The sequence below is a fragment of the Saccopteryx leptura genome, chromosome 1 (assembly GCF_036850995.1).
Source record: "Saccopteryx leptura isolate mSacLep1 chromosome 1, mSacLep1_pri_phased_curated, whole genome shotgun sequence".
Classification (NCBI taxonomy): Eukaryota; Metazoa; Chordata; class Mammalia; order Chiroptera; family Emballonuridae; genus Saccopteryx; species Saccopteryx leptura.
The window spans coordinates 125,142,537-125,168,144 of record NC_089503.1 but is presented as its reverse complement, the minus strand read 5'-3'; the positions used below and the strand labels follow the sequence as shown (position 1 = coordinate 125,168,144).

General features: G+C 44.2%; 1 protein-coding gene across 8 annotated transcripts in view; it reads right to left on the bottom strand.

The window, feature by feature from the left end:
• CTNND2 (catenin delta 2) overlaps nt 1–25,608 on the bottom strand; it is a 944,271-nt gene that overhangs the window by 11,138 nt on the left and 907,525 nt on the right. For all 8 annotated transcript variants that reach the window (XM_066374395.1, XM_066374422.1, XM_066374405.1 and 5 more), the window contains 2 exons: nt 8,243–8,369; nt 4,343–4,474 (listed from right to left, as the gene is read on the bottom strand). In XM_066374395.1, the coding sequence (XP_066230492.1) occupies nt 4,343–4,474; nt 8,243–8,369 (259 nt within the window). The remainder of the gene's footprint in view (nt 1–4,342; nt 4,475–8,242; nt 8,370–25,608) is intronic.

Here is a 25,608-nt window from a genome sequence, read left to right as displayed (position 1 = left end):
ACAGAGCCTGACCTTGATGAATACTCATGAGTGCTTTATTTGCTGAATGAATGAATGAATGAGTAAACCTAAGAAAACCAGCTTTCAGAGCTAGAATTTGCTGATGGAAAATGTCACTTGAAAAATAAGGTGAAATTTTTTTTTTTCTGTTAGAATAAAGTCAATTTTATTTGGTAGGCCATGCACTATTATAGCCTTGGCCTCCCTCCCTGTTGTGTTTGTGGCTTCTGAGCTACAGCTGTCCTGACTGGAACGTCTTTCCTCCTGCTATTTGGCCACTTCATCACTTTAGAGGAAACTGTGTAACTAAGATTGAACTTGTGGCCTTTGCAGACACATGGAGCAGACGTCTTCATGAATGCTCTGCCCCTATGTGTGGAGCTCAGAGTAGACTCATAGGAAAATGCCTTTCCTTTTTTTTTTGTAAGCCACAATTTCCAAATGAATCAATACATTAAAGATTAAAATGGCTTCAAAAGGCATAAGAGAGACACTGACAAAAACAGAGGACAAACCATTTGATGTAAAGGCATTGGGAAGTTTAGAGGAAGGACACAGCCCCTCGTGAATTTTACAGTCAGGCAGTGTACCTGCTGGGATCACACAGCCCTCCTGTGATGCGTGCTTCTGAACATGTAATATTCCCGGGGAATTAAAATCGCAAGAAAAAGCTATGAATCCTACATGCTTGAATGAACAGCTGACTTTGGCTTTCTGAAGGATCCTCAGTGGCAAAGAAACACTAGAAAGAGAGACATTTTAAGAGATTCTATCTAAGCTAGAGAATGAATCCAGAAAAGGTGGTTAGAGGAAAGCCTGGAATAAAAACCTGAATGGTCTACTTCTAAGTCCTAGTAGATGAGAGTATTACCCAGGCAAGGAACTGCTTTCACTTTAAGCTTTCCCAAGTTGCATTTTGAGGGTGAAGCTTCCCCTGGTTTTCCCACAGCAGAGGCTATATTTCCTTTGGAGGAAATGGTAGGACATCCTCTGATGCCTTAGAAACAAGGAAGTGGCAGTTTTTCAAACATTTTTCAATGCACTGAACTTTAAGTGTTCCCTGGATTTACTGGTGAATAAGAAGAAGTACTGCTCTTGCCATGGAGGTCCTAAGAACCCTGATCTGCAAGTAAATGCTGGAAGGATAGGTGCTTGCTGTGGTGTTGCAGAGCGGAGCTTGGCTCATCCTTTCCATTCTTATATGATTTGCTGGCTTTCACCGGGTTGGCTGGGGGTTTATTCATACCACTAGAGAAAACAGCAAATGCCGGCACCAGACTTACTGCAATTCCATTATCTCTACCACCCTCATTACCTATAACCCGTCATCATTTCCTCCATCATCATTGCCATCACTGTTGTCTTTTCCATCAACAGCACCACAACCACCACCACCATCACCATTGTCATCACCATCACCACCACCACCATCATCACTACTATCACCATTACCACCATCACTACCATCACCATTGTCACCATCACCACCATCACCACCACCATCACCACCACCACCATCACCACCATCACCACCACCACCACCATTATCATCACCATCACCACTACCACCACCACCGTCACCACCACCACCAGCACCATCACCGCCATTATCATCACCACCACCACCATCACCACCATCACCACCACCACTACCACCACCACCAGCACCATCACCACCATTACCATCACCACCACCACCATCACCACCATCACCACCACCACCACCACCACTACCATCACCACCATCACTACCATCACCATTGTCACCATCACCACCATCACCACCACCATCACCACTATCATCACCATCACCATCATCACCATCACCATCACCACCACCCCCCATCATCACTACCATCACTACCATCACCATTGTCACCATCACCACCATCACCACCACCATCACCACCACCACCACCATTATCATCACCATCACCATCATCACCATCACCACCACCACCACCACCACCATCACCACCATTATCATCACCATCATTACCACCACCACCATCACCACCATCACCATCGTCACCATCACCACCATCACCACCATCACCACCACCACCACCACCACCACCATCACCATCATAGTCATCACCATCACCACCATCACCATCACCACCATCACCATCGTCACCATAACCACCACCACCACCACCATTATTATCACCATCACCACTACCACCACCACCATCACCACCACCACCACCACCACCACCACCACCACCGCCATTATCATCACCATCACCATCATCACCACCACCACCACCATTACCATCACCATCACCATCATCACCATCAATGTGATAGTAACAACTATCTTTTACACAATGTTTGTTGGGGTAAAGGAAACATCTCTGTATAAATATACATATTATTTAATAAAGACCTCAATGTTCTTCTAAGCTTGTTACATGATTGATAGATTGATAGTGTAATACTGAATCACATTTTTAAGTAAATTAGAGCAAAGATGTTTAAGCCTCTACGTAAGTTTGAAAATTTACATATATTTTCATAGTGAAGTTGTCAAGATCTCAGCAATTTTCGAGAAAGACTAAACATGAGAAACATTAGATTTTATTTTTATTTTATTATGTGTGCAGTGCATGATCATGTACTATTGGAATTATTTCAACATAAATATTATTCCCATATTTAAAAGCCTTTTGAATGATTCTACTGGGCAAGAAAGTTAAAGAGAAAAGTTAAACTCACATAACAATGCAGTCAATTTCATAATTTCTCTTGTAATTATAATCTCAATTTATCATCCCAGCCTGCCAGTGAGGTAGCCACCTTGGACAATAATAATGACAAAATGAATGAGATGAATTTGGTGTCACTACTAAGGGCTCTAGTGACTCAGCATCTGAATTTCTAACTTTCTTTGTTCATGCTCATCTACAACTGGGGTGACACTGATTGGGAAATAAGCCAGTAAATGTGAATAATACAGTATATTCTCCTATACAAGCTCAGTTCTCCCATTAAGTAGATGGTTCAGGAGTGAGGGTGAGACATTCCCTTGTAGGGACAGCCCCTGGAGGCAGAGTGCTGACCTCTGAGTGGGAATCAGAGAATCTGTTGATTATGCGTCCCTCTGAGCCACCAAGCAGAATCACGTAGGAAACACCGCCTCAGGGGTCAACACATTTACCACTAGAAAACTTCTCCTCGCTATCCTGGTCTGGAAGAAATCCTCATAAATCATCCAGTTTGTCTATTCTGCTTCCCTGCAGGTCTACATCTAAACAGTACACTGTGCCCCATGCTTTTAAGATTTTTCTAAGAGGGTCTCAGTGTGTGTTTAGGGCTGCACTTTTTGTACCCCATTTAATGACTGGTGCAATGTGACCCTGTTCTGTTAAAGCCCCATTCTTCATGGCCCACTTTCAGGAGGGACCCTTTTCTACATCCATGTGGCAAAGAAGGGTGTGAACCCTCAGTTAGAGACCCTGTTGACTCTGGCAGCTCTGTTTCTAAGGCATTACCCCCTCTCCATCAATACTCCCAGGTCCTTGGTGGAGGGGCAAATGGGGGCAGAGGGTAGGTGTGTGGCGAGCCTGGAGGGGACGATGGGTGTGACAGGCAAACCCCACTCCAAGGAGAGTTGTACAGAATGAAAGGAGAGTTAAGTTTGGTTATTAAACATGCTGGGCAGGGCACACTGCAGAGATGGTGATGAGCATCAATTTTGGCCTCCACAGAGTCCCAGCTGATGAGAAAGGAGAGACAATGGGTATGGTAGGGGTAGTGAAGGATGAGGAGCATAAGAGATCAATTCCTCCTTAGGGAAATTGTGGTCATTGGTCCTAATGAGTCTTCTCGGGAGTTTGGTTCTAAGGAAAGGAGAAAATATCTCAACAGAAGTTCAGTGGGTTTTCCTTAATCCTCTTTCTTTGCTGCCCTACCCATCCCTTCTCCTCCTCTCCCCCCTCTTCTTATCTTGTCCCTTTTCTCCTCTCTCAATTCCTAATGGGCAAAGCTTGATATGTCAATTAAGAAGAAATCTAGGGTGACTTCTCTCTCTGAGACAATATTATGAGCTGGGCAAGTGAGAGGAAAAAGGGTAGGTAAAAAGACTGAGGATAACATGTGTGTAGAGGACATTTCCTTTTAGCTACTCTCAGGAATAAGATGCTAAGGTTTTACACCTCTGGCTTAATATCTTCATCTCGAATTCCTGGAGGTCTTCACTGTCAAGGTCCCAAGTGACCTGCTAGCTGCTAAGTCTGGCTGAGCTGTCAAGCACAGCTTGAAGTCTGATGTCCCCATCCTTTGCCCTGTCCCCAGATCAAGTCACCAGCTCCGAGGGGGAAACAGACAAAGCTGAGCTCACCTGTCATGGTGTCTTTCCTGGAAGTGTGTTCTCCTTTAGTTCCGTGGTAAGTGGCATTGCTGCCAGTGGACTCATAGTCTGTTTTTCTTTCCTTGAGGCTGATCATTTCCCGAGGTGAAGCTGGGGCACTTGCTACACAAAGAAATCAAAAGGATGGCTTTCTGAGTCTCATTCCACAGCATGGGTGGCGTTTCACACAAATAGTTAAGGTCACAAATACACCTGGCTCAGTGTATATCAATATGTGTCATGGACCTGTTGATTTTTTTTGCTCTTTGGCTCTTGTCTTTACCCATTCTCTGACCCTGTGTCATTTGATGCTTTGTAGTTATGGGGATTTATGGCTTGAAGGCAAGTAATTAAGAACTATATCCTGGGGCCATCTTTCTCAAAGAGACTTCCTGGTGGGAACATGACCTGCCCCAGGGCCTATGGGACAGTTTTAGGAATTAGATCCATCTTGGTTTCTTTATTTCTCTTCTTCATTTTTCTCTTCCTTCCTCCTCCCCTCCCCCCTCCTCCTTTCCTCCCTCCTTTCCTTTCTTTCCTTCTTCTTTCCCTCTTTATTTAATTAGCTGTGTTTTAGAGAAGCTTTTACTGATATTGAAGAATCTCTGATTAATATAAATGCAGTTTTACTTAAATACAGAGTCACCCAGAAACTCCCCTAAAGGAGGGCAGAGGAAGCAACTTTCCCCCTGGGATAACTGTGGGGCCAACAGAACCCGCTGCACACAGATCAGCGTGCGGGGTGAGCTGGGGGCAGGTATGAGGCCAGCTCCTTCTTCCTGAGGGGGTCTCGTTCTGTCCTGCTCCAGCTTCTGTGAATGCCCCAGCAGTCTCTCACCCACACCCCGCACCTCACCCCTTACTGCCCACCGGACCTCGGGAGTGATCCCTGCCATCCCTGTGTGTCTCCATTTCTATAATGATGGGTTGTAATTAGAGGAGTACCCTGGGAATTTCATGTTCTTTTCTTGTTGTTGTTATTGTTTTTTTTTTGACTAACATCCTAGAACACAGAAAAGGCTGAACTTGGAGGTAAGAAAGCAAAAAAAAAGAGGTTTAGTTTTCTTGAAAGATGGGATGAACTGGGAGGAACTAAACAGCCCTGCCAATGCGGAGACCTGGGGGAGGATGCTGAGTAAGAGCACTGAGTGCTGGTGACCAGTTAGCCCTGCACTCCACCCTGTGGCTGTCCTCACGTTATTCTCCAGGATCCTCAAGCCGCCTCTCCTACTCAGAGCTTCGTCAACTGCATCTAAACTTTGATTTTTAGGATTAAGCCCTCTTTCCTTGGCTAGTTGTCCAAGCTGCTCCCCTGCCATGCCTCAGTGTACCCTGCAGCTTACTGTTCATGCCGTTGCAGGATCCCTGAGCTCCAGCCCACTGGGTAAGCTTGATCCTTGAATGTTTCTGCCTTTTCATGGAACCTTTGCTTCGTTTTATCTAATTTAGTATCTTCTACGTGAAAATCCCTGTTCTAGACACTGGGAGACAGGAACATGAATTGCGCACTTTCTGAACCAGAAGGGCTCTTTATCAGGTGAGGAAACAGGCAATTAAATCAGAACAAGAGGCAGAGTGCTCAGCGATGTCAAGCCAAATGGTAGGAAGGTAAACAAAGGGGCCTTTCCATTGCCTCCTGTCTCCCGAAAAGCCCCCACCCACTTCTGAAACCTATGAAAATGAAATCGAGGGTCATTGCTCAGCTCTTGAAACTGTCAGAGGTTGCTGATCCTGGCTGCCCACTAGAATTAATTACTTGTAGTACTTTTAAAAACACAGACGCTTGAGTGCCACTTGAAACCAGCTGGGCCAGAATCTCCGGGTAGACACCCAATGCGAAGGCAGGGAAGCAAACCACCTTTGCTCCACGTACCTCAGCCGGACTCTGTGGAGTGCCCGTGTGTTCCCAGAGCACCCCCCACTGCGTCTGCTCACCTCCTCCACGCGCTGCCTCTCTCTCTCTGCTCCCCGTCCTTCTTTCCGGGAAGAGTCCTTTTCCTGCCCTTGCTCCTATGCTTCTAGTTCTTTCTGCATCAAGGCTAGCCTTTTATTAGTCACTGCCAGGCATTCACGAAGAGACAATTATTTGGAGTCTCTTGACCAAAACTTTTAAAATGAGAATCTAATATTGCACAGATGGTGGGGTTTATTAAACTACATCAAGTGTGTAATTTTCTCCTGAGACCTCACACACTAAACCTACGTGAGACTCTGGGGAAAATCATATCATGCAAATGAGTGTTTATTAGGTGTCTTTGATGTGCCTGACCTGGGAAAAACCAGGCAGTACCTTAGCTGAATGGCTGGGATGTGGACATCCTGATGGGCTGCTGCTGCTCTTTCTGGCACCTTCCAACCTATGATATCATTTCACCTTCCCAATATTGATTGTTTCTTAGTAATTAGAGCTTTTAAAAAGACACAGTGTGGTGATTGCTAGGAGGGAGGGGAGGGTGGAGGATGGTACAGAGGCTATAAATGGTGATGGATGAAGACTTGACTTGGAGGAGGGTGAACACACAATATGGTGGACAGAGAGGTGCTGCAGAATTGGGCACCAGAAACCTACATAGTTATGTTCATCGGTGTCACCCCCAACAAAACCATTAAAAAAATAGAAAGACACCATCCTTGTGCTTGCCAGAATCATTGATTGCTCTTTATCATTTTAAGAATTGTGGAAATAACACGGAAAAGGTCATCTCTGTGCTTCTGAGACAGCTGAAGTTTCTCCAGTCACATAGGGTGGGGCTCTTGACTTGTCCAGGGTGAGATTAAACGTGACGAGCAGGAAAACTACACTCAAAACAAGCTTTCACAGGACTGGGAGAGGGTCATTTATTTCAGTCAAATACTCCTCATTCATTTCTGACTTTCCTCGTCGTCCTGACAGTACAGTGTGCTGCAGAGTTATACGACATGTTCTCAAGGACAGCTGGGCCTCTGCTGGGGCGTGCTCTCTCTGTCACACCCTCTGAGTCGTCTGTCGTTCCAGCAAATGGTATTTCCTCAGCAGTGAGAGGGCAGCGAAGAGCACGGAGGAACTTTCTTAAGTGAAAACTTACCCAGGTGTGTGTGTGTGTTTGTGTGTGTATGCATGAATACACATATATAATTATCCATCCTTCTCACAACAAAACCCAAAATGCAGAAACCAGAAGAAAAGTTTTAAAAACTTATGCTTTGAGCAAAACCACAATAAAACCCATGCCATGTATATATGAAACAATGTGCTTATATTTTGCCTTTTATTTTTTTCTAATGTTTGGCATTATATGGCATGATGGAAAAAGGGTGGAAAAGTAAAAGACCTCTACAAGTAAATAAGTTTGTATGAAGTTAAACAATGGGAAGGTGACGAAAATTTGAAAAAAAATACATGACTTAAAAGTTATGGTTGATCGTAGTAAGAATTTATCAATGGTTTACTCACTGGTTTAAAGGTAATAATCGAGAGCTGGTCAGATAGGGACTAGTAATGAAATTGTCAGTGAGGTAGTTCAAATGCATGCCATTCTAAATGAAGAAATAGCATGTCCTTGCTTCCCTACACTGTTATCCCAGTTATAATGAATGAAATGCAACTCAAACTATTTTAAGTTGGAAATAACATCCATGGTAAACCCTGACTTGCAAACACTTGCCAGTTTTCTTTGTCTTTGTTCCTCACTGAACGTGGGCCTGTGATATGCATTTCATGTATCTGACACCTATCAGAGATTTGTTCTGAGTCTGTGTCTAACACAAAGTCGTCACTACAAGAAAAATAAACAGAGTCATTTGATGTTTCCAGCACACGACAGGATGAGGATGACTCTGCTCTCTGTGGGGTTCAGGTACACGGTTAGGAAAGAGGGAAGTCAGGCCTGGGTGGCTCTGGGCGTCTCTTACCTGAGCGGTTGTTGGGAGACACGCGCACAGGGGAGATGGAGGGCGTGCGGGAGGAGGAGTAGGGCCTTTGCCGATCCCTCTCGATGGTTGAAGATGAGGCTACAAAGTGGTATTGTGACCATCCATCCTGCAAAGACAGCACACTCCTATTAAGTGAGGAAGGCAGAGTGATTCTTACTTCCTGACACTTCCAAGTTCCCAGCATTTAAATTTGCAGAACATCTCTGCAGTCTGTCAGGAGAGATCACGAAGCTCTGTGCCATCATTAAGGTTAACAGAGAGGAGCGGGAATTGAGACCCGCCTCCTGTCCCCTCCAGACAGGTCGACGTGGGGGGGCCTGCTTTTAGTGCTTGCTTTCCTTCCCAAGTGTGGAATAAATGGTCTCTTGGCAAACCTGCTTTGGCCAGAAGCTTTCACTTAAATGAAAATGTCATGCTCAGAATGTTGAATGACCCTGAAACTGTCTATTCTTTACCTACCTGGTTCCAACTCTATCTGGCCGTCTTTTCAACCACCTTCCAAAAGTGTTCACACTTTTGTTCACAGACCAGGTGCCAAGCAGCCTCCTCCCTTCCAGTTTATTGTCCTTACATGTTTTGAACTTCCTTCTCTGCCTCAAATGCCCAGTCCTCACCTGCTCAAGGCCTTTAGCATGTATTCATGCTGAGTGCTCACACCTTCAGCTGAATATTCATGCTTAAACTCATGTTTTCTGCTTTGCCCCAGAAATTACATTTTTCCATTTAAAGCATATCCAAACTGCTTCCTACCAAATTAATCTTCCATCAAGCCTTCCAAAAGCTAGTTAATACATGAAAAGTATATATGCCATCTTTTTTATAATAACCATATAAATATATTACGGATAATTTTATGAATTTATAAAGCATAAAAAAAAGGTAGCCAATAATACCCCCGATCCCTTTTCCCTGAGATGTCTTGATAGAATTTCATGGTATTTCCTTCCAGTCTTTTTTCTTTTTAAGTCCAGTGTATTTCTATCAGGGTAACATGTCAAATAGCACTGGTGGCAACAAGGAAACACAGACAGCTGTGCCACCCCCAATTCCTGCTTCCCAGAGGCAGCCATTTTCAACTGTTTCAGCTTTTCCTTTTTTCTGATAATATTTAGACATTTAAGGGACTCATTGGGATACACTGTGGAGTTACAAGTAGCGGCTCAAGAAATTGTCTTAGTCAGAAGTTTGGCTTCTTTGGTCATGAATAAGTAATAATATTGCATATGTTGTTGAAGGTGAAAAAGGTACTTTATGCTAAGAATATCAACTAATATTTGATATGTTCTAAGACCAAAGGAGACAACCAGATATAAATGCGACACAACTCGAGCTTGGTTTTATTAGCAAGATATCACTGGGTCACTCAGCATTGCTGTCTTCTGTAGGTTTCTGGAGATGTTTTGCTTAGCAGTTCAGATTTCATGATACTTATGTTACTGTGGGACCATGTAAGTACTTACATCTCTGGAAATGTCAAGAAGGTGGATATAATAGAAAACTATATACATATGAAGGAAGGAACTCATCTAAGGACCCAAGCCCAAAGCTTTCAAATCCTTCATAAGACACAGTTCTGAGAATGCCAATGCATGTCTGAAACACGACCCTGCCATTGACTTGTCTATAGGTGACGTGACCGGCAGATATCAGAGGGTGATGAGGAGTGTGTTAGAGGCACTGAGCATGTTATCCCGTGTCAGACACTTCTGCCAATGGCCAGCGATGGTGTGCACATGGGCACAGATGCTTTGAATGGAGTTGGGAGAGGAGGAGCTTAGAGAACAGAGTGGTAACCTAATCAAGGCTCTGGATTAGAGCAGTTTCCAGAGTCACAGCTGGAGGCGCAAGAAGAGGAGCTCTGGTTACTTCCCTATTGCCATCTTCCTCCCATTCACAAAGGCAGAGCAAAAGGTACAATGCAATGACCAGAACAAAGAACTCTAACGTTGCTACTTCAAGAATGCTTGGAAGGGACTTTACAATTTTAGTGTGATGGTGATACATATTTCCAAATCTCATGAAAAACAGTGTAACATCAGAAGCTAAAGACCAGGGTACAGATCAATCAACACCCGTTTTGCTTGTGGGGAATAATCAATTGCCTTAAGGATAAATGTCCTATCCTTTCATATCTTTTATTGCAAAAAAATCTTTCATCATTCAATTGAAAACAAATTGTTTTGCTTTCTAAAGAAGAAGGAAAATGAAGACACATTTTCTTTAGGAAAGTTATTACTAAGCTAACACTTCTTTTATCCAAATAGCCATGTAATACTTGTTATCCAGACAGCTTGCAATCAATTTATTATTCATTTACTTCCCACTGTCATTCACAAAGGCTTGAAAGTGGTTTACATAAACACAAACAACTTGGGCATGTAGCTTTTCAATCATTACTTGTCTCTTTGATTACTGCTTTTTCTTCTTAGAGTTTTAACTCACTGTATACCAGACACTTTTTTTCTGAATTCTATTTTATCAGGTGGTTGACCTAGTTCCCTTTTGCATCAACCCTTTGGCTTCTAAGAGTTAGATAAGACAGTTCAGGGAAAAAAAACAGAATGAAGAATAGTCACAGTAACTACAGAATGGCTGGTAATCCTTAATATTGATGATAAGGAACTTTTTAATGGCTATTGGTCACCTCCAGCAGAATGACCTAGAAGTTATGCCCTTCAGCTCAAGACCCAGCCAGACTGTCAAAAATGTGATATGATATCTGTGTCCAAAGTGGTTTTTATTTTTAATGCATTAAACTTAAAACTAGAGGTTAAGTTGTTCCAAGTATATAGAAATAGAAATCCAAAAGAGAAGAAGAGTTCAAGGTCACTGAACTTTAAATTGCCACAAGAAATAATCTAATTTTCTTTATCTTACCCTTTTACTGTCCTTCCACCAGTTCCAGCTTCTGTGTTAAAGTTCCTGAGTATCTCTTTATGACATTGTATTAATCCCTGAAGCTACTATCATCCATACTGTATTTTCAGTGGTCCAGAATGCAGGAGAGTCAAGATAATGTGATTCACAGCCTCACAACCATTGGTCTTCACCGTATGTCTATGTGATGGTCACTCTACTTAGTTCCCACAGATGTTCCCCTTAAGCACTCTGAGGCCCTGAATTTATAACAATCTCCATTTTATATTTTTGACCATCCTGTACAGCTAGTGCTCAACTTACGACCACAATTGGTTCCGACAGACCAGTTGTAACACAATTTGGCCATAAGTTGAGTAGGCTATATGTATAGTACTGTGAAATGATGTTATAAAAATCTTTAACAGATCTGCACTGTCGTACACCCAGCTGGGCAACGCTTGTGCTGCCAGCCGTGGAGCAGTCGTGGCTAGTGATTGTGGTTGTAAAGTCGAATGGTCATAAGTTGCATGGGTCATAAGTCGATCAATATTTGTAATCAGTTCCAAGAAAACTGTGTTACTGGAGAAACTTCCACTAACAGAGTTCAAGTGATGGGACTAAGTAAGTGGCTTTCAGACTGGTCCATCTGAGGTTAGTCTAACACACACTTGCCCCATAGCTTCTTATTCTGGAAATTGCATAGGATACAGTTAAGATCAGCACATGCATTAGTTGGGTTTGTGTGCAAAGGATGAGCCAGCACTGTTTGTCAAGGCTCAGAACTAGTTGCCCTGGTCTCCCTGGTGATAGAGAGGTACAACGAGAAAGCTGTCAGGAGTCAGCCCTTCTCTCTAGTACACACTAGTATCATAATCACTGGTAAGCTCTGTGTCAGTTGCTTTTCTGTAAATAACGGTCAAAATGACTCAATCAGCTTGGGGAGTTTTAAAAATAGTATTGCCTGGCCCACAGGCCCTGAGAGTCTGTTTACATTGTTCTGAGTTGGGTCTGGCCACTGGTACCTTTCAAAGCCCCTAAGTAATGCTAATGGAACTCCTAGCGTGGACTTCTATGCATAGATGGCAGTGACTAATAGAGACACAGAAATCCATTTTTAAAGTGCTAAATCCTCAGAGGCCCTAAAGTTACCGACTTCATTTGGGGATGTCAGATAAGGCATTCTCAAGGTTGACTTTCACAGGAACAAAAATAGGTCCCCACCTCAGAGCAGAGAAGTGTCACATACTCACTGCACCCTAGGCACATCCGATTACCTGGTATTCACTGGCTATGTGATTCAATTTCACACGTCTACACCCCAGATCGGTCAGCTCCACAGCATCTTCCCTTTTTACACCTGTCCAATCTGACTTACTCTGCCCCATTTTGTGCTAGGGAAACAGGAGGCAGGCATTACATGTTCATTAAATCACTACTGCTAAATGAATTACACCACTGAGCTCTGGAGGAGCTTAGAACAATGTTGCTTAGCACTATTTTCTTCTCCTGCGGCGAACAAAATGCTATGACATCACACTACAGGATGCTGCCATCCTGTCCGCTCCCCAGCTGTGAGGCAGGGCGGCTGTCCTGTTGAATTCTAAAGGCCTGGTCCCGAGCAGAGCATAGACCCTGCAACACAAAGTGCCTAACATATGCTAATAGGATCCAGTGACTTCAGATCACTGCATTAATCATTTGTAAGATAAAATGCTGGCCAATGTCATGGGCTTTACAGCTAGCTTCTAAATTCTTATACTTCAATGTTTTATAACAAATAAAGGTTATCTTTAAAAAAATTTTAGCTCAGAGCAACCTCATCAGTATCACCTTCTGCTCTTGGTATGTCTGTCTTTTATGACATTCTTGCAGCCACACTGAAGGTGGTGTTAGTTTAGGTAAATGGCACCTCCCAAAAGGCTGGTGGTTGCCTGCTCTATTTTAAATGATCATTTCTCTCAGCTGCCCATGCTTCAATGTAAGATATACAAAATTGCCTCCTCCTTAACCAATCCTATAAAGTATTTTGAAGCATCTTTCCACCTGGACGCATCTGGTCCCGGAGCGCTGCTGATTCCCCGCAGAGCCCTCGGAGCACGACTTTGCCCGCCACCCCCGCCTCATCGCGACTGCTTCATGCATCACCGTTCAGAAGACTCATGCACCTGTCCACAGCAAGTGCACTCAGTTCTCCCCAAACGCAAACCCTTAGGAGAGCCAGGGATAAAAGGAGAAGGGAGAGTGCATCAATTTCTCATTGGACATGCTCTAATATTTTTAGGGTTGGGTGCTGGAGCACATACTTAGTTCTGCAATGTGCCCACCAGACTGAAAGGCTGGTTTCAGAAAGGGTCACTGCGTGGGAATGTGACCGGGCAGGGAACGGTGAAGACCGCAGCAGGGTGCAGTGCATTCCTGTGTGACAGAATGCAACTGAGCCATGTGGGAGTGTGCGCAGACATCCTCCTCTCCTGACTGCCCCAACATCCCGCCACGGCCAGGCCAGCCAGCACTGGGGTGCACCGCTCCCTGCACCGAAGGGAAGCACAGGGACGAGGGGCTCTACCAGCTGGAGGAGTTAGGGAAGGATTAGGGCCAGAGGCTCTTCAATCTGGAGAGAGGAGGTGCAAAGGAAGAGTAAATATCTCAAGGGCTGTTTGGAGGATCTGGTGATGAGGGAGAAAGAAAAGGGGTTAGGTACCAAATCCTCATTAACGTGCTTCGGAAGATGAGATTAACAGGAAATGGAACTTCCCATTACTTTGGTTGTGACCTCTGACCTCTGGAAGAAGGCCCATTTTAGAAAACAGTTAACAATGGGGTGGAGGGGGACAGATTAGTGAATAATCCCACAGCTATGGATGGTAAATCAAATAGGGATGCTCCTATTAACAGATCTTTTTCCAAAGTTTCACTTTCCAAATTTCGAATAACAAATCTTTTCCAATGACAAGAGGCATTTCTGATTCAGACAAAAGCTTTAATAATTAACTTTGAAAATGGGGCCTAGTTGTTTATTTCCACTGGGCATATCAGTTAGAACCCAACATATATACTAACACACACACTGTTAGTGTCTAGTCGTTGGTGTTTTTTTCTCCCTTTTAAAAACAGCGCTAGAACTCCTGAGTCTGATAAGATTTATTTGGTTTCTAAACAAGCATTTCTCAGTAGGCATACAAGGACCATTTGGTTCTGAAGTAACAAGTACATGTTGTTTTGCTTCAGCTGTCCTTGAAAACTCTCAGCCCATAAAGCTTGTCAATTCCAATTTGCTTTGAGTGACTTGAGATAAAAAGAAAGTGTGGTGAAAGTCCTTTGGGCTTTTAGCAACCCACGTTCATCCACTCATTCAACTTAGAACACGTTTAGAGCTTGTTATTTGCATTCACTAACAGGACTCCTTCGTCAGGAACCTATTTTTCAAATGAAAGTCGAGACACGAATTGTTGCCATCCCCTGAAAATGGTCCCCAGCTCAGATGTTACTGCTCACTCCTGAGAAATTCGATTGCTCAAAACAGTGCCAGTTTTCTAGCCATTTTTAAGTGGAATAAACCTATTAATGTAATCACAGGAAGCAGAGGAAGAAAAGATTGTGAATTAGTGGTAGTCACACATTTATCCTCTTATCTCAAAAAATGGTATTTTATTGTGAATGGGAAAGGACTCTGTAATAAATGTGACAAGGTGAGTGACCAATAGTCCTCTCACAGGGTGATTTCTTTTTTTTTTTTAACAAAGATCTTTCTTTCTTTCTTTCTTTCTTTCTTTCTTTCTTTCTTTCTTTCTTTCTTTCTTTCTTTCTTTCTTTCTTTCTTTCTTTTTCACAGAGACAGAGAGAGTCAGAGAGAGGGACAGACAGACAGACAGGAATGGAGAGATGAGAAGCATCAATCATCAGTTTTTCATTGCGACACCTGAGTTGTTCATCAATTGCTTCTCATATCTGCCTTGACCAAAGGCCTTCAGCAGACCGAGTAACCCCTTGCTCAAGCCAGTGACCTTGGGTCCAAGCTGGTGAGCTTTCCTCAAACCAGATGAGCCTGCGCTCAAGCTGGCAACCTCGGGGTCTCGAACCTGGGTCTTCTGCATCCCAGTCCGATGCTCTATCCACTGTGCCACCACCTGGTCAGGCTCACAGGGTGATTTTATCATAAATTCCTAACTGGGCTGGTCATGGTGGGTAGTCATGCCCCAGGCCTATAACTTCCCTAATAAATGGTCTATCTTTGCCTTTAGCAAGCCCTGTCTATTGTTCTTGTGTCTAGGTTAACACACCTTTGAAATGCCAGAATAACCCTCTTTTTCAGAACTCCCAGAGGCGTAACCACCCTTAAGGGAGCACATGGTCTTGTTGCTCTTATACCATTCCTATTTACTGTGCTGTAATGTTAAACCCAATCACAAGGTTCCCTGCCCTTTTGCTTTCTCTGTCTTCTTGATCTACCACCAATGGATTTAATGTAATCTTCCCTATATTCCCTATGATTCCAAATGTCTAAGAAGATCTGCAAGACTGCTATTCTCATTCTCTGTAGCTTTTTCTCAGTCTGTTGAGATCTTGATACTAAATATGTCCTTAGTTTGGCCCAAGTAAATTCTTACAAAATTTTCTATAACTTTGGTTGTTCTTACATCAACAATAGAAAATGGACCTAGATGATTCAGAGTCTGTGTGACTCAAGACCAAGGCAGATTTCACATGTCAGTGAAACCTCAGCTCCTCTTTGCTGCAATAAAACAAGCTTTCATCTATTTTTAAGGCAAACAGTTAAAGAGTCATTAAAACTAATTCCATCAACAATTCCAAAAGCTATTACAGTTAAATATTTAAACTAAATTGCAAGGGCCAAAAGGGAGTATTTGCAGTTTAATGCAGAAATAAATACCACCTGACATACCAGTTGCTTTCATTAGTTTGTTTCAGCTTTGGTGCTCCTAACAACATTTAATTAAATTGGTTTGAATACTTAAAGTTACAGTATATATAAGAATAGGACTCTTCAACAGTACCATATTTTTAAAAGCAAATACTGAGGTAAACTCGCTTCAGAAATTCAATTTACTGCCATTGGCCTAATTCTTTAGAACCAATATTATCAAGAAGATTTGACAAGTTGGAAAGAAATTTATATAATTTGGTTGAAGAAAGTGTACCATTATTAACTATTAGTACTGAATTGGTACCAATACAATGCAGAAAACCCACTTAGAGAAACTGGAATAAGACCAGATTAGTCCTCTTGTTCTCCAGGCATCACCTCTGAGGTCTTAAAACACAGATCTGATGTAAATGGTCTTTATCAGTGGACTCTGTGTTCCAAGTAGGGTTGCAAAGTTCAGGGGGAAACTGAGCAAAGTCTAGTCTTTAGGTTTGCTAATCCAAATGTCTGGCTTCTAATATAAAAGTCATTTCAACATTTGAAAAGCCAGGTATTTTATATATACATACACTCAACAGCGGTTAATGAGTTCAAAGCTCACCCTGGCTCTTAATCTTGAGGTCTCCAAATTCCACCCATTTAAAAATGCTTCAGACCATGGAAATGGAAGCAGGATGAATGAATGTGCCCACTGCTAAGCTTAAACTCTGTGGTAGCTCCATTTATTTAGTAAGCATTGATAAGTAGCCCCCACTGTGCTAGACACAGAGTCATGGACAGAGAAAGAGGAAGGCATGGCTCCTGAGCAGGAGATAGACACTTAAAAATGATTGCATCACATCACATTTATCGTAAAAGCGATGCAGGAAAAGAACAGGTTATTATTATGAGAGATCTTGACTAGCCTTGGAGAGCTGGGGAGAGTCAGGGAGGTTCCTAGAGGGAGTGACAGTTCTTCTGAGGTGGAAGCAGCCAGGCTTGGTGGGAGTAGAAGGAAGGCAGTCCTGGCTGAGGTATCAGTCTGTGCCCAGCATAGACTGCAATGGCTCTGAGGCTGGCCCAGCCTTGTGCCTGTAAGGAAGAGCAAGGAGGAGCTCAGAGGACCTAGGAGGTCAGTGTGACTGAGAGGAAGTGATTGAGTGTGAAGGTACAGGGAGGTGAGCTTGGAGAGACAGGCAGAACTTCATTGTGAGGGAACTGGAGGCTACTGAAGAGTTTTCTAATTGGGGGACTGACAAGGTCAGATTTGGATTTGTAAAAGTGTATTTTGAATACTTAAAGGGAAATAGATTGAAGATGGTAAAGTAGATTTTCAATTGATGTGTATTTTATTTTATGTCTTTGATGCTACCTATTTTACCAGTGGTGAATGTGTCGCCTGGTTAAATGGGTCACTTCCGGTGAGCAGAGCCCGGCTGGCTCTCAGCGGAGTGCATGGGCACTGCGAGTTCCTCCAGCTTCATCACAGGGACCGCTGACAGCCTATCCTGGGCACCGTGTTATGACAGGGCAAGCAGCAGCAGCGAGCTGTCTCCACGTCCTGTGCTGGCCTCACTTCTTCCCTTGGGTATATTCATGCTCTTGATGTTGTTGGAGCTACAAAATAGAATCTGGAAACTCATGGCCCCTCCTCCTTTCCCACTGAGCTAGCTTCTCTGCCTAGGACTAAGGGGTCAGGGACTTGGGACAGTTTTCAAAACTGAAGCCAACTGGCAATTGCTGCAGAAGTATTTTCAATTCATGGCAGTACTGTGGGCTCTCTCAAAAAAGTGGTTCTTATAAAAATGGGCAGAGACATCAAGGGGAGTACTGGTGTTGGTGCCTCTCTACAGGGAGATTTGGCCACGTGACTAAGATCTATATTTCCAAAGGCACACTCCTAAAGGAAAAGTGTACACTTCCCACCCCTCCCCTCCCAAATGCCTGGAGTTTGGACAGATTGAGGGCCAGGGCGGAGAATGCAGATGAGGGCAGCATTAATGAAGGGAGCACTGAGTGAGAAGGAGCCAGACCCTGGTCTGGGGGGCGTGGCATCAGGCTGGGACCACTACGCCCAGACTTTCATGTGAGAGGGTGTGGTGGGCTGAATAATGGTCACAGGGAGATGTCCATGTCCTAACTTCTGAATCCTGTGAATTGTGTTACCTTCATGGCAAAAGGGACCCTGCAGAGGTGATTAGGTTAGAGATCTGGAAAGGGGGAGATTACTGTGAATTTTCTGGGTGGGTCCAGTGGAATCAGAAGGGTGGTTGTAAGAGAGATGAGGGAGGGTCTCAGAGAAAGCGGGGTGCCCATGGAAGCAGAGAGTCAAAGACGCGAAGCTGCTGGCTTAGGCGATGGAGGGAGAGGACATGGCCAGAGAGGGCAGCTTCTGGAAGCTGAAAACAGCAAGGCAATGGATTCTTGGAGAGCTTCCAGAGGGAGCACACACATGTGGCAGTTTTTAGCCCATTGTAACCCATTTTGGACATCTGATTTGTAGAACTGTAAGATCATGAATTTTTGTTTTTAAGCCACTGATTTATTCACAAGGCAATAAGAAATTAATACAGAGGGCAATAAGTTTCTAACTTTTTAATTCATGTTTATTCTGGGTTTACTAAACACGCTTGATTAGAGCCGTGGATAGCTTGCAGGCGATGAAACACCTGTGATCAGGTACTGCAGCAGGATGATCATGGGATTTTCCCCCTATCGTCTCTACCCTGGTGAAGGAATACGGCAGGGAAGAATAGATGCCCCATTGTTCCACATAAAGTACTAGATCATCCCTTCATAGTTGTAAAGGAGGAGGACAAAATAGAGTTCTGGAGATCAGCACACAACCCATCTCTATAGTCTATAAGATTATGCTGAGACTTCTCTGGAGGGAAGAAGGCACTGGTGGTGAGAGCTTCCTTGGAAGAAGGGGCTGGGCATTCCCCATCCTCCCACTCCTGAATCCCAACAAGTGAACTGCTTATTCAGATTGACCATGAGCTCTCTGGACTTTGGGAGTTGCAGAGACCGGTATCTTCAGTGACATTAGCAGGATGACACATAGACTCTGTGCTAGGGATAGACTGACAATGGACCTTAAGAAACTTGAGGGTTTTTTGTTTGTTTGTTTGTTTTACAGAGACAGAGGGAGAGTCAGAGAGAGGGATAGATAGGGACAGACAGACAGGAACGGAGAGAGATGAGAAACATCAATCATTAGTTTTTTGTTGTGACACTTTAGTTGTTCATTGATTGCTTTCTCATATGTGCCTTGACCATGGGGCTACAGCAGACCGAGTAACCCCTTGCTTGAGCCAGCGACCTTGGGTCCAAGCTGGTGAGCTTTTGCTCAAACCAGATGAGCCCGCGCTCAAGCTGGCGATCTCAGGGTCATAAACCTGGGTCCTCCGCATCCCAGTCCGATGCTCTATCCACTGCGCCACCGCCTGGTCAGGCAAGAAACTTGAGTTTTGAGTCTACCACATGAGCTCTTTCCAAGGCCTGTGTTGTAATTTATACTCTTAAAGTGTACTCTTTTTAAACAGGACTTTCAAAATGACTTTAGCTGCAGGGACACATCATCTGTATGCACCCTGACCTGTGTGCAGTGGGATAGCAGAAGCCCAAGCCTGATGGAGAGTTCACAGCAGCTAGCTGGCGGAGGACAGGTCCCAGCCAAGGGTCCCCTGTTAGGAGCCGGTACCACCGAGCAAACACACCACTGCCCATGAGAGAAGGAGGCTATCGCCCATAGACTGAGGGAACCAGTACCAGGCTACAACCTCACTGGCCAGGCTGTGCTCTCATCTCCTCTCATGCCCCTTCCCAGCAAGAGCCTGGTGGGTGGGGGGCATCGGGAAAGGGAAGGAACAGCTAATGAGAAGGGGAAGAGAAGAAATAGACCATCCTTTTTCTGCCTGAGCATATGAACTCTCATTGACATAACAGCATCCCATTCACTGGGATCCACTGAAAACAGCGGGTTAAGTTGAGCAAGAACGGTGGTAAACTTACACGAAACAGAGGGAGTTTTCTAGTTCTTGATCCAATCCCTTTCCCCTGCCTTCTGTCTCTTGGGCACTTTTGTAGGCTTTGATTTAAAATGTTATGGATAAAGCCTCGCAGAAGAGTGACGGCACAGAGGAAACATCCGGTTTGGGCGTGCTCGGCAGGACCCCGCTGACGTGGGATCCGTCCCCCGACAGCTATAACTTAGTCACTGCTTGTTTAGCAGCTGCCATGTGCATCGATTTCCACTTTTGCACAATTGATTTTTGCTTCTGTGCCCATTTGTGCCTTTGTTTTCGGACAGATATCATATGATGCGTGTCTGAGAATTGTCTCAGACAGGTCAGGGAACCTCATGAAGGGAGACCTTTTTTGTCAATACAAACATCCACGAGCAAATGCTTACATCTGTGGAGGAGACAGTATCACAGCTGAGTTTAACCTCTGCCTTTTCTTTTTCTCCTCCAACTTGACATCAAGTGATTTAGAAAAGAAAGAACTCGAGAAGCTGAATTTGTAAGTCTTGAGGACACTAGGTTTGGGGTTGTTTTAGAATCTGGCCAAAAGTTTTTACGTCCTTCCAGTCATTTCTCTGTGAAGAATTTTCTGGCCTGGAAGAAGGGTTAATAAATTCTTGATGAGTTACTTCCTTGATAAAATGACAGCTCTACATTCACTAGTTTTATTTATTGCTATGGAGGATTTACTGCTTTTCTATCGTCATCTTTGGTACTGCAAAGTAAAAATTTATGAATTCTAAAAATGGTAACATGCAAGTATTAAAGTATTTCTTGTCTTTCTCACTGAAAGACTTGAAAATCAAAATTTTAAATTTTGACCATGTTGTGCTTTTTCCCCTTGACAATATTTCAAAATATCTTTCCAGCTCTCATTGGAATGCCATATTGATTAGAAACGTCCAGCAGATGAGGGTGATGAAGGGCTATCAAGTCCGAGCTCAGGACTTCAGTTTGCAGAAACAGGACTATGGGCTCATTACTGGACAGTGGACAGTGTCCTGAAAGTAGCAAAGGACAACAGGAGGACTGTGTCCACTTTCTCATCCACTATGGCTTAGACATTGGAGGAAGTTTGCAGGCATCCCTCACCTATCCATAATTACTTATTGATTTCTGGTTCTGTGAATACAGTGGTGGCAAGAGCCAGTGCAATGAATACAACGGCAGGAAAAAGAGAGCCCTGTGTGAGACAGCCCACGAAGGGCATGACTCCACTCCTATCCAAGCTCATTATTCACTGGTAGGATTGTCCATGCAACCTGAGAGTCTATTTCCCGACAACAAAAGGAAGGACATTTAAAGATTAGTTTTATGTTTTGTTTCTCTCATCCAAATGGCAACAGCAAGTGCAGTATCTCTATCTAGAGAAACACGATCTTATTCAGTTTCAAGCACAGGCAGTATGGCATTCTTTAAGACACCAACTCACTGTTGCAAGATACTGATACTTCATGTAGCCGGTGGGAGGGTGGGGAAGGGGGGCTCTATAGAAACAACTGAAAAACCACTGGGCCATGGATGTTAGTGCTGGAGATTTGATCCCTGAACTTAGGAACTAAGGATTTTAATTACTCATAGAGAGGCTGAGTAGCTGTTGTTCTCTCTGAAGCCCTCTGAAATACTTAGAGCAGAATAATGAGTCTCAGTAACATAAGTTAAACACTGGAAAATCGTCTCCTCCTACTTGACAATAGGGGTTGCCCTGCCCATTTCCATGGTAACTTTACAAGGTCTGTTTTAAGGGCCCGGCAGGTTTTCGTGGCAAGCAGCCCACGGAGAAACAAGGGAATGGAAAGACAGAGGCGGCACCCCTCGCTCCCCGTGCCTCTTGCAGTGCCCAGTGCTCAGAGGCATTTCATCACGGTGCCCTGAGGCTTCCTGCTGCTTCTCGCGCTCCATCTCTGGACATGCCCGTGCCTCTGAGGACAGAGGTCCGATGTACCAGGAGCTCCACGATTTCCCGCAGATCGGTTGCCCTGAGAATTGCTCTAGATCCACTGTCATGATCCATGGTGTCACCAGGGACGGCCTGGGGAGGCTCCAGGTGGCTCCTGTGGCTTTTCTAGGACCCCTCCAGGGTGGCCTGGCATTTTCAAGGGGCTTTGCTGGGCTGATGGGAGTTGGGGGATAAGGCGGAGCCACCCTGCTGAGCTGGTGTGTTCACTGCAGGAGTCTAGAAGAGAGTCCCACACAAGGCAGATGTCACGGGAGCTGACGGAATCTCCTGCTGGCAGCGTGACTGAGGGGCCAACCACAGCTGGGTAGGAATTAATCACTGGCCCGAGAAACATTTGGGCATCCTGGTTGTAATTCTTTAATAGGAAGCTATTTTGCCTCACTGGGAGAGTAAACATGAAGATCTTATCTGCATTATTAATGCTTAAACATTAACATAATACTATTGAACCATAATTGAAGAAAGATTTTGATCCAAAGCCTAAACACTATGTGTTAAATCTTGTGTAATTCTGAGTGCAGCTGATAAACAAGCTAATATTTTTAAGTTAACCACTATATAAATAACACTTGAAAGCAAAATTTTAAAACCACGCAAATTTTAAAACCAAAGCCTGTTCCTGAGTTTGTGTTCAGGAAGTCTCACTGAATTGGTCTCGGACCTAATGCATCACGAAGACCAACGAAAAAGTCATCTGCACTGGCTGGGAATGAGATAAACTTCAATTTTCTTTGTCATTAAGCTGAGGGTCACATTGGAAGCCTTCACAGACACTGGGAGCCAGAAGCAGAATTCAGAGCTTTGGGAAACAGAGAAATCAAAGCAGTTCCTGTAAACTGAGGACAGTAATTTAAAAAAGTGTTAAACCATCTACTTTATTTTTGCCAAAGATATAGGATGATTTATTTCACTGCTTTTATTACTTCACTCCTATTTTGTAGCCCATAGTAATGCGGCCTCTTTCAAACAGCATTTGTATATTTTTATGACCTACATTTATGGTATCCCTTAATTCAGAATTTTGTTCATTAGGAGTTATATTAATTGTACTCAAGTTGGAGGCAAGTTTCACTGCAATTCCTCTGACGAAATGACTTTTAATGTAAGTTCCTAATAGAATTCTTCCCATGATTAATATTTGAACCAAGAAGGAAAGTGGTTTTCTATAAAAGTACAAATAAATCTTTTATAGATAGTCAATATTAGAGCACTTAGTGCTACAACACTTTTAGGAGTAGGTTCAGGCTATTTATTTGTGATGCTTCAAAGTCATTCTTTAAAAGTTTAAATTAAAAAAAAAATTTTTTTTTGTTCATTTAAACTAATTTGCCCTACAATTATTTCAGATTAGTAAGAAATAAACTTAATCCAGACTTGAGGAAGAGGTCAAAGAGGTGTTTTTCTGGGAAGGTGATATAACTAATGTGGACAAATGAGGAAGATTTAGATGGGCGAGTAGAGTGGGGGATGAAGAACAGACTTGGGGAAAGGTGGGGCAGAAGGAGGAACAGTGAGTTGGGAGCATAGGAGGCAGGTACACCTGGTGGCCAAGGGTAGTCCTACAGCAGGCACGAGCTAGGGATCCCGGCTGAGGCTGTTCCGCGTGGGCTGCCAGGTACCAAGATGTTTGGACTCTGTCCTGAGGGCAGTGGAAGCCACTGAAAGGTGTGGCTACAAGGACTAATTTCATCAGGTTTGTTTTTCAGAAAGTTCACCCTTCCTGCCCCCTGGAGGAGAATGCACTGGACAGAAGGAATCGCAGAGGTGGGAGCCCAGGGAGGGGTGTGCGGCAATAACTCAGCAGATGGAAGACAGCCGTCTGTAGCCATGATTGTAGGAAAAAGAGAATGGAGGCAGAAGTCTGGGGACCTCTGCTGGGTTGGCTGCAGACATGTGAAGGAGAGGAAGGAACGAGCCAGGATGGATCCGGGCCAGGGGTGTGAGTGATGGGTGGAGAGCGGTGCTCCTCACTGATCAGAGGGTGCAGGAAGAGGGCGGAATCCAGGAGAAGTAGGTCTGCTTGAGATCTTATTTTTCAGAGGTGCTCTGGGCATCTGAGTAAGTTATCTAGTAGGTGGATAGATATTTAAGAGAGATCAGGGCTAGAGAAACAGATTCGGGAGACCACTGCATGTGGTTGGTAACTGAACCCGGGGAAGCGTTAAGAACACCCAGAAAGAGGCCGTGCATGAAGTGAGAAAGATCTAAACACAGAACCCTGGGGACATCAACATTTAAGGAATGAACAGGATGGAGAAACAGCAACCAGAGAGCCTGAGGCAATTCAGGGATGGTGATGTCATGGGGGTCAAAAGAAGACAATTTTTGTGGGTGTTGTTATTTTACCATAACATATTTAAAAAAATTTTTTAGTGAGAGGAGGGGAGGCAGAGAGACAGACTCCCACATGGAACCTGACCGGGATCCACCCAGCATGCCCACTAGGGGGTCATGCTCTGCTCAGCTAGGGCATTGCTTTGTTGCAACCAGAGCCATCTTAGTACCTGAGTTGGAGACTATGGAGCCATCCTCAGCGCCTGGGCCAACTCGCTCTAATTGAGTCATGACTGCGGGAGGGGAAGGGAAGGGAGAGAGAGCTAGAGAGGAGGAAGGGTAGAGAAGCAGAGGGGTGCTTCTCCTGTGTGCCCTGACCAGGAATCGAACCCGAGACATCCACACGCCGGGCCAACGCTCTTTCACAGAGCCAACAGGCCAGGGCCTACCATAACACTTTCAAACTAGAAATATACAGGATTATGGCAAGGCCTTTTCTTGGGGAAACATACTGAGCCAGGGTTTAAACTCACATCTTCCTATCCTAACCCCAGACTTCTCCATGGTCCTGAAGCCAACGTTAGTCTTTGCATACCTGACCTGCCATTTTGTCCACAAATCATTCAACTCACTTCTAAAACCATAGTAGCTCTCATTGTCGTTAATGGCCTTCTTACAAAACCTAATTTGTCTTACCTAAACCCCATTATGCAAGATTCTTCCTCTTGGACTGTTTACAATACAAACAGCCCTAGCAGGAGCAGCCGCTGAGGAGAATGACTGTGGGAGCAGGACACCCGATTAGGCAATTAGGTGTCCAGGGGCTGGGAGGAGAGAGGTAGAGAAACCAGGAGGAAAGCAAGCTGTGGAAATGTAGGCCAAAGTGAATGATGAAAACCATGGTGAAGATGACAAAATGCAATCCTCAGATCCACATGTTTGCTGCCTGTGGACAGGATGGCAAAGAGCGTGTCTCAGCCAAACGGCATGCAGAAATGCTTTAGAATTAACAGCTGTAATCTCATTGGTGTATGATTCCCAGCTCGCAAAGCCCTTTGTTTTTTAAATTGATTTTAGAGAGAAAGGGAGGAGGGGGGAGATATTGTTTTATTTTTTTCACTTAGTTGTGCGTTCAGCAGTTGTTTGTTGTATGTGTCCTGACTGAGGATTGAACCTGCAACCTTGCCATATTAGGATAACACACTAATCACCTGAGCTACCTGATTAGGGCTACAAATCTCTTTGATGACTGCTGTTCCATTGGAGACAATCTGTGGGTGGAGTGCAGAGTGCATTCCTAGCAGCTGTGGCTGATGCAATGCTGTGAGAATACTCCAGCTCCCAGAAGCCTCCTGGGCATATC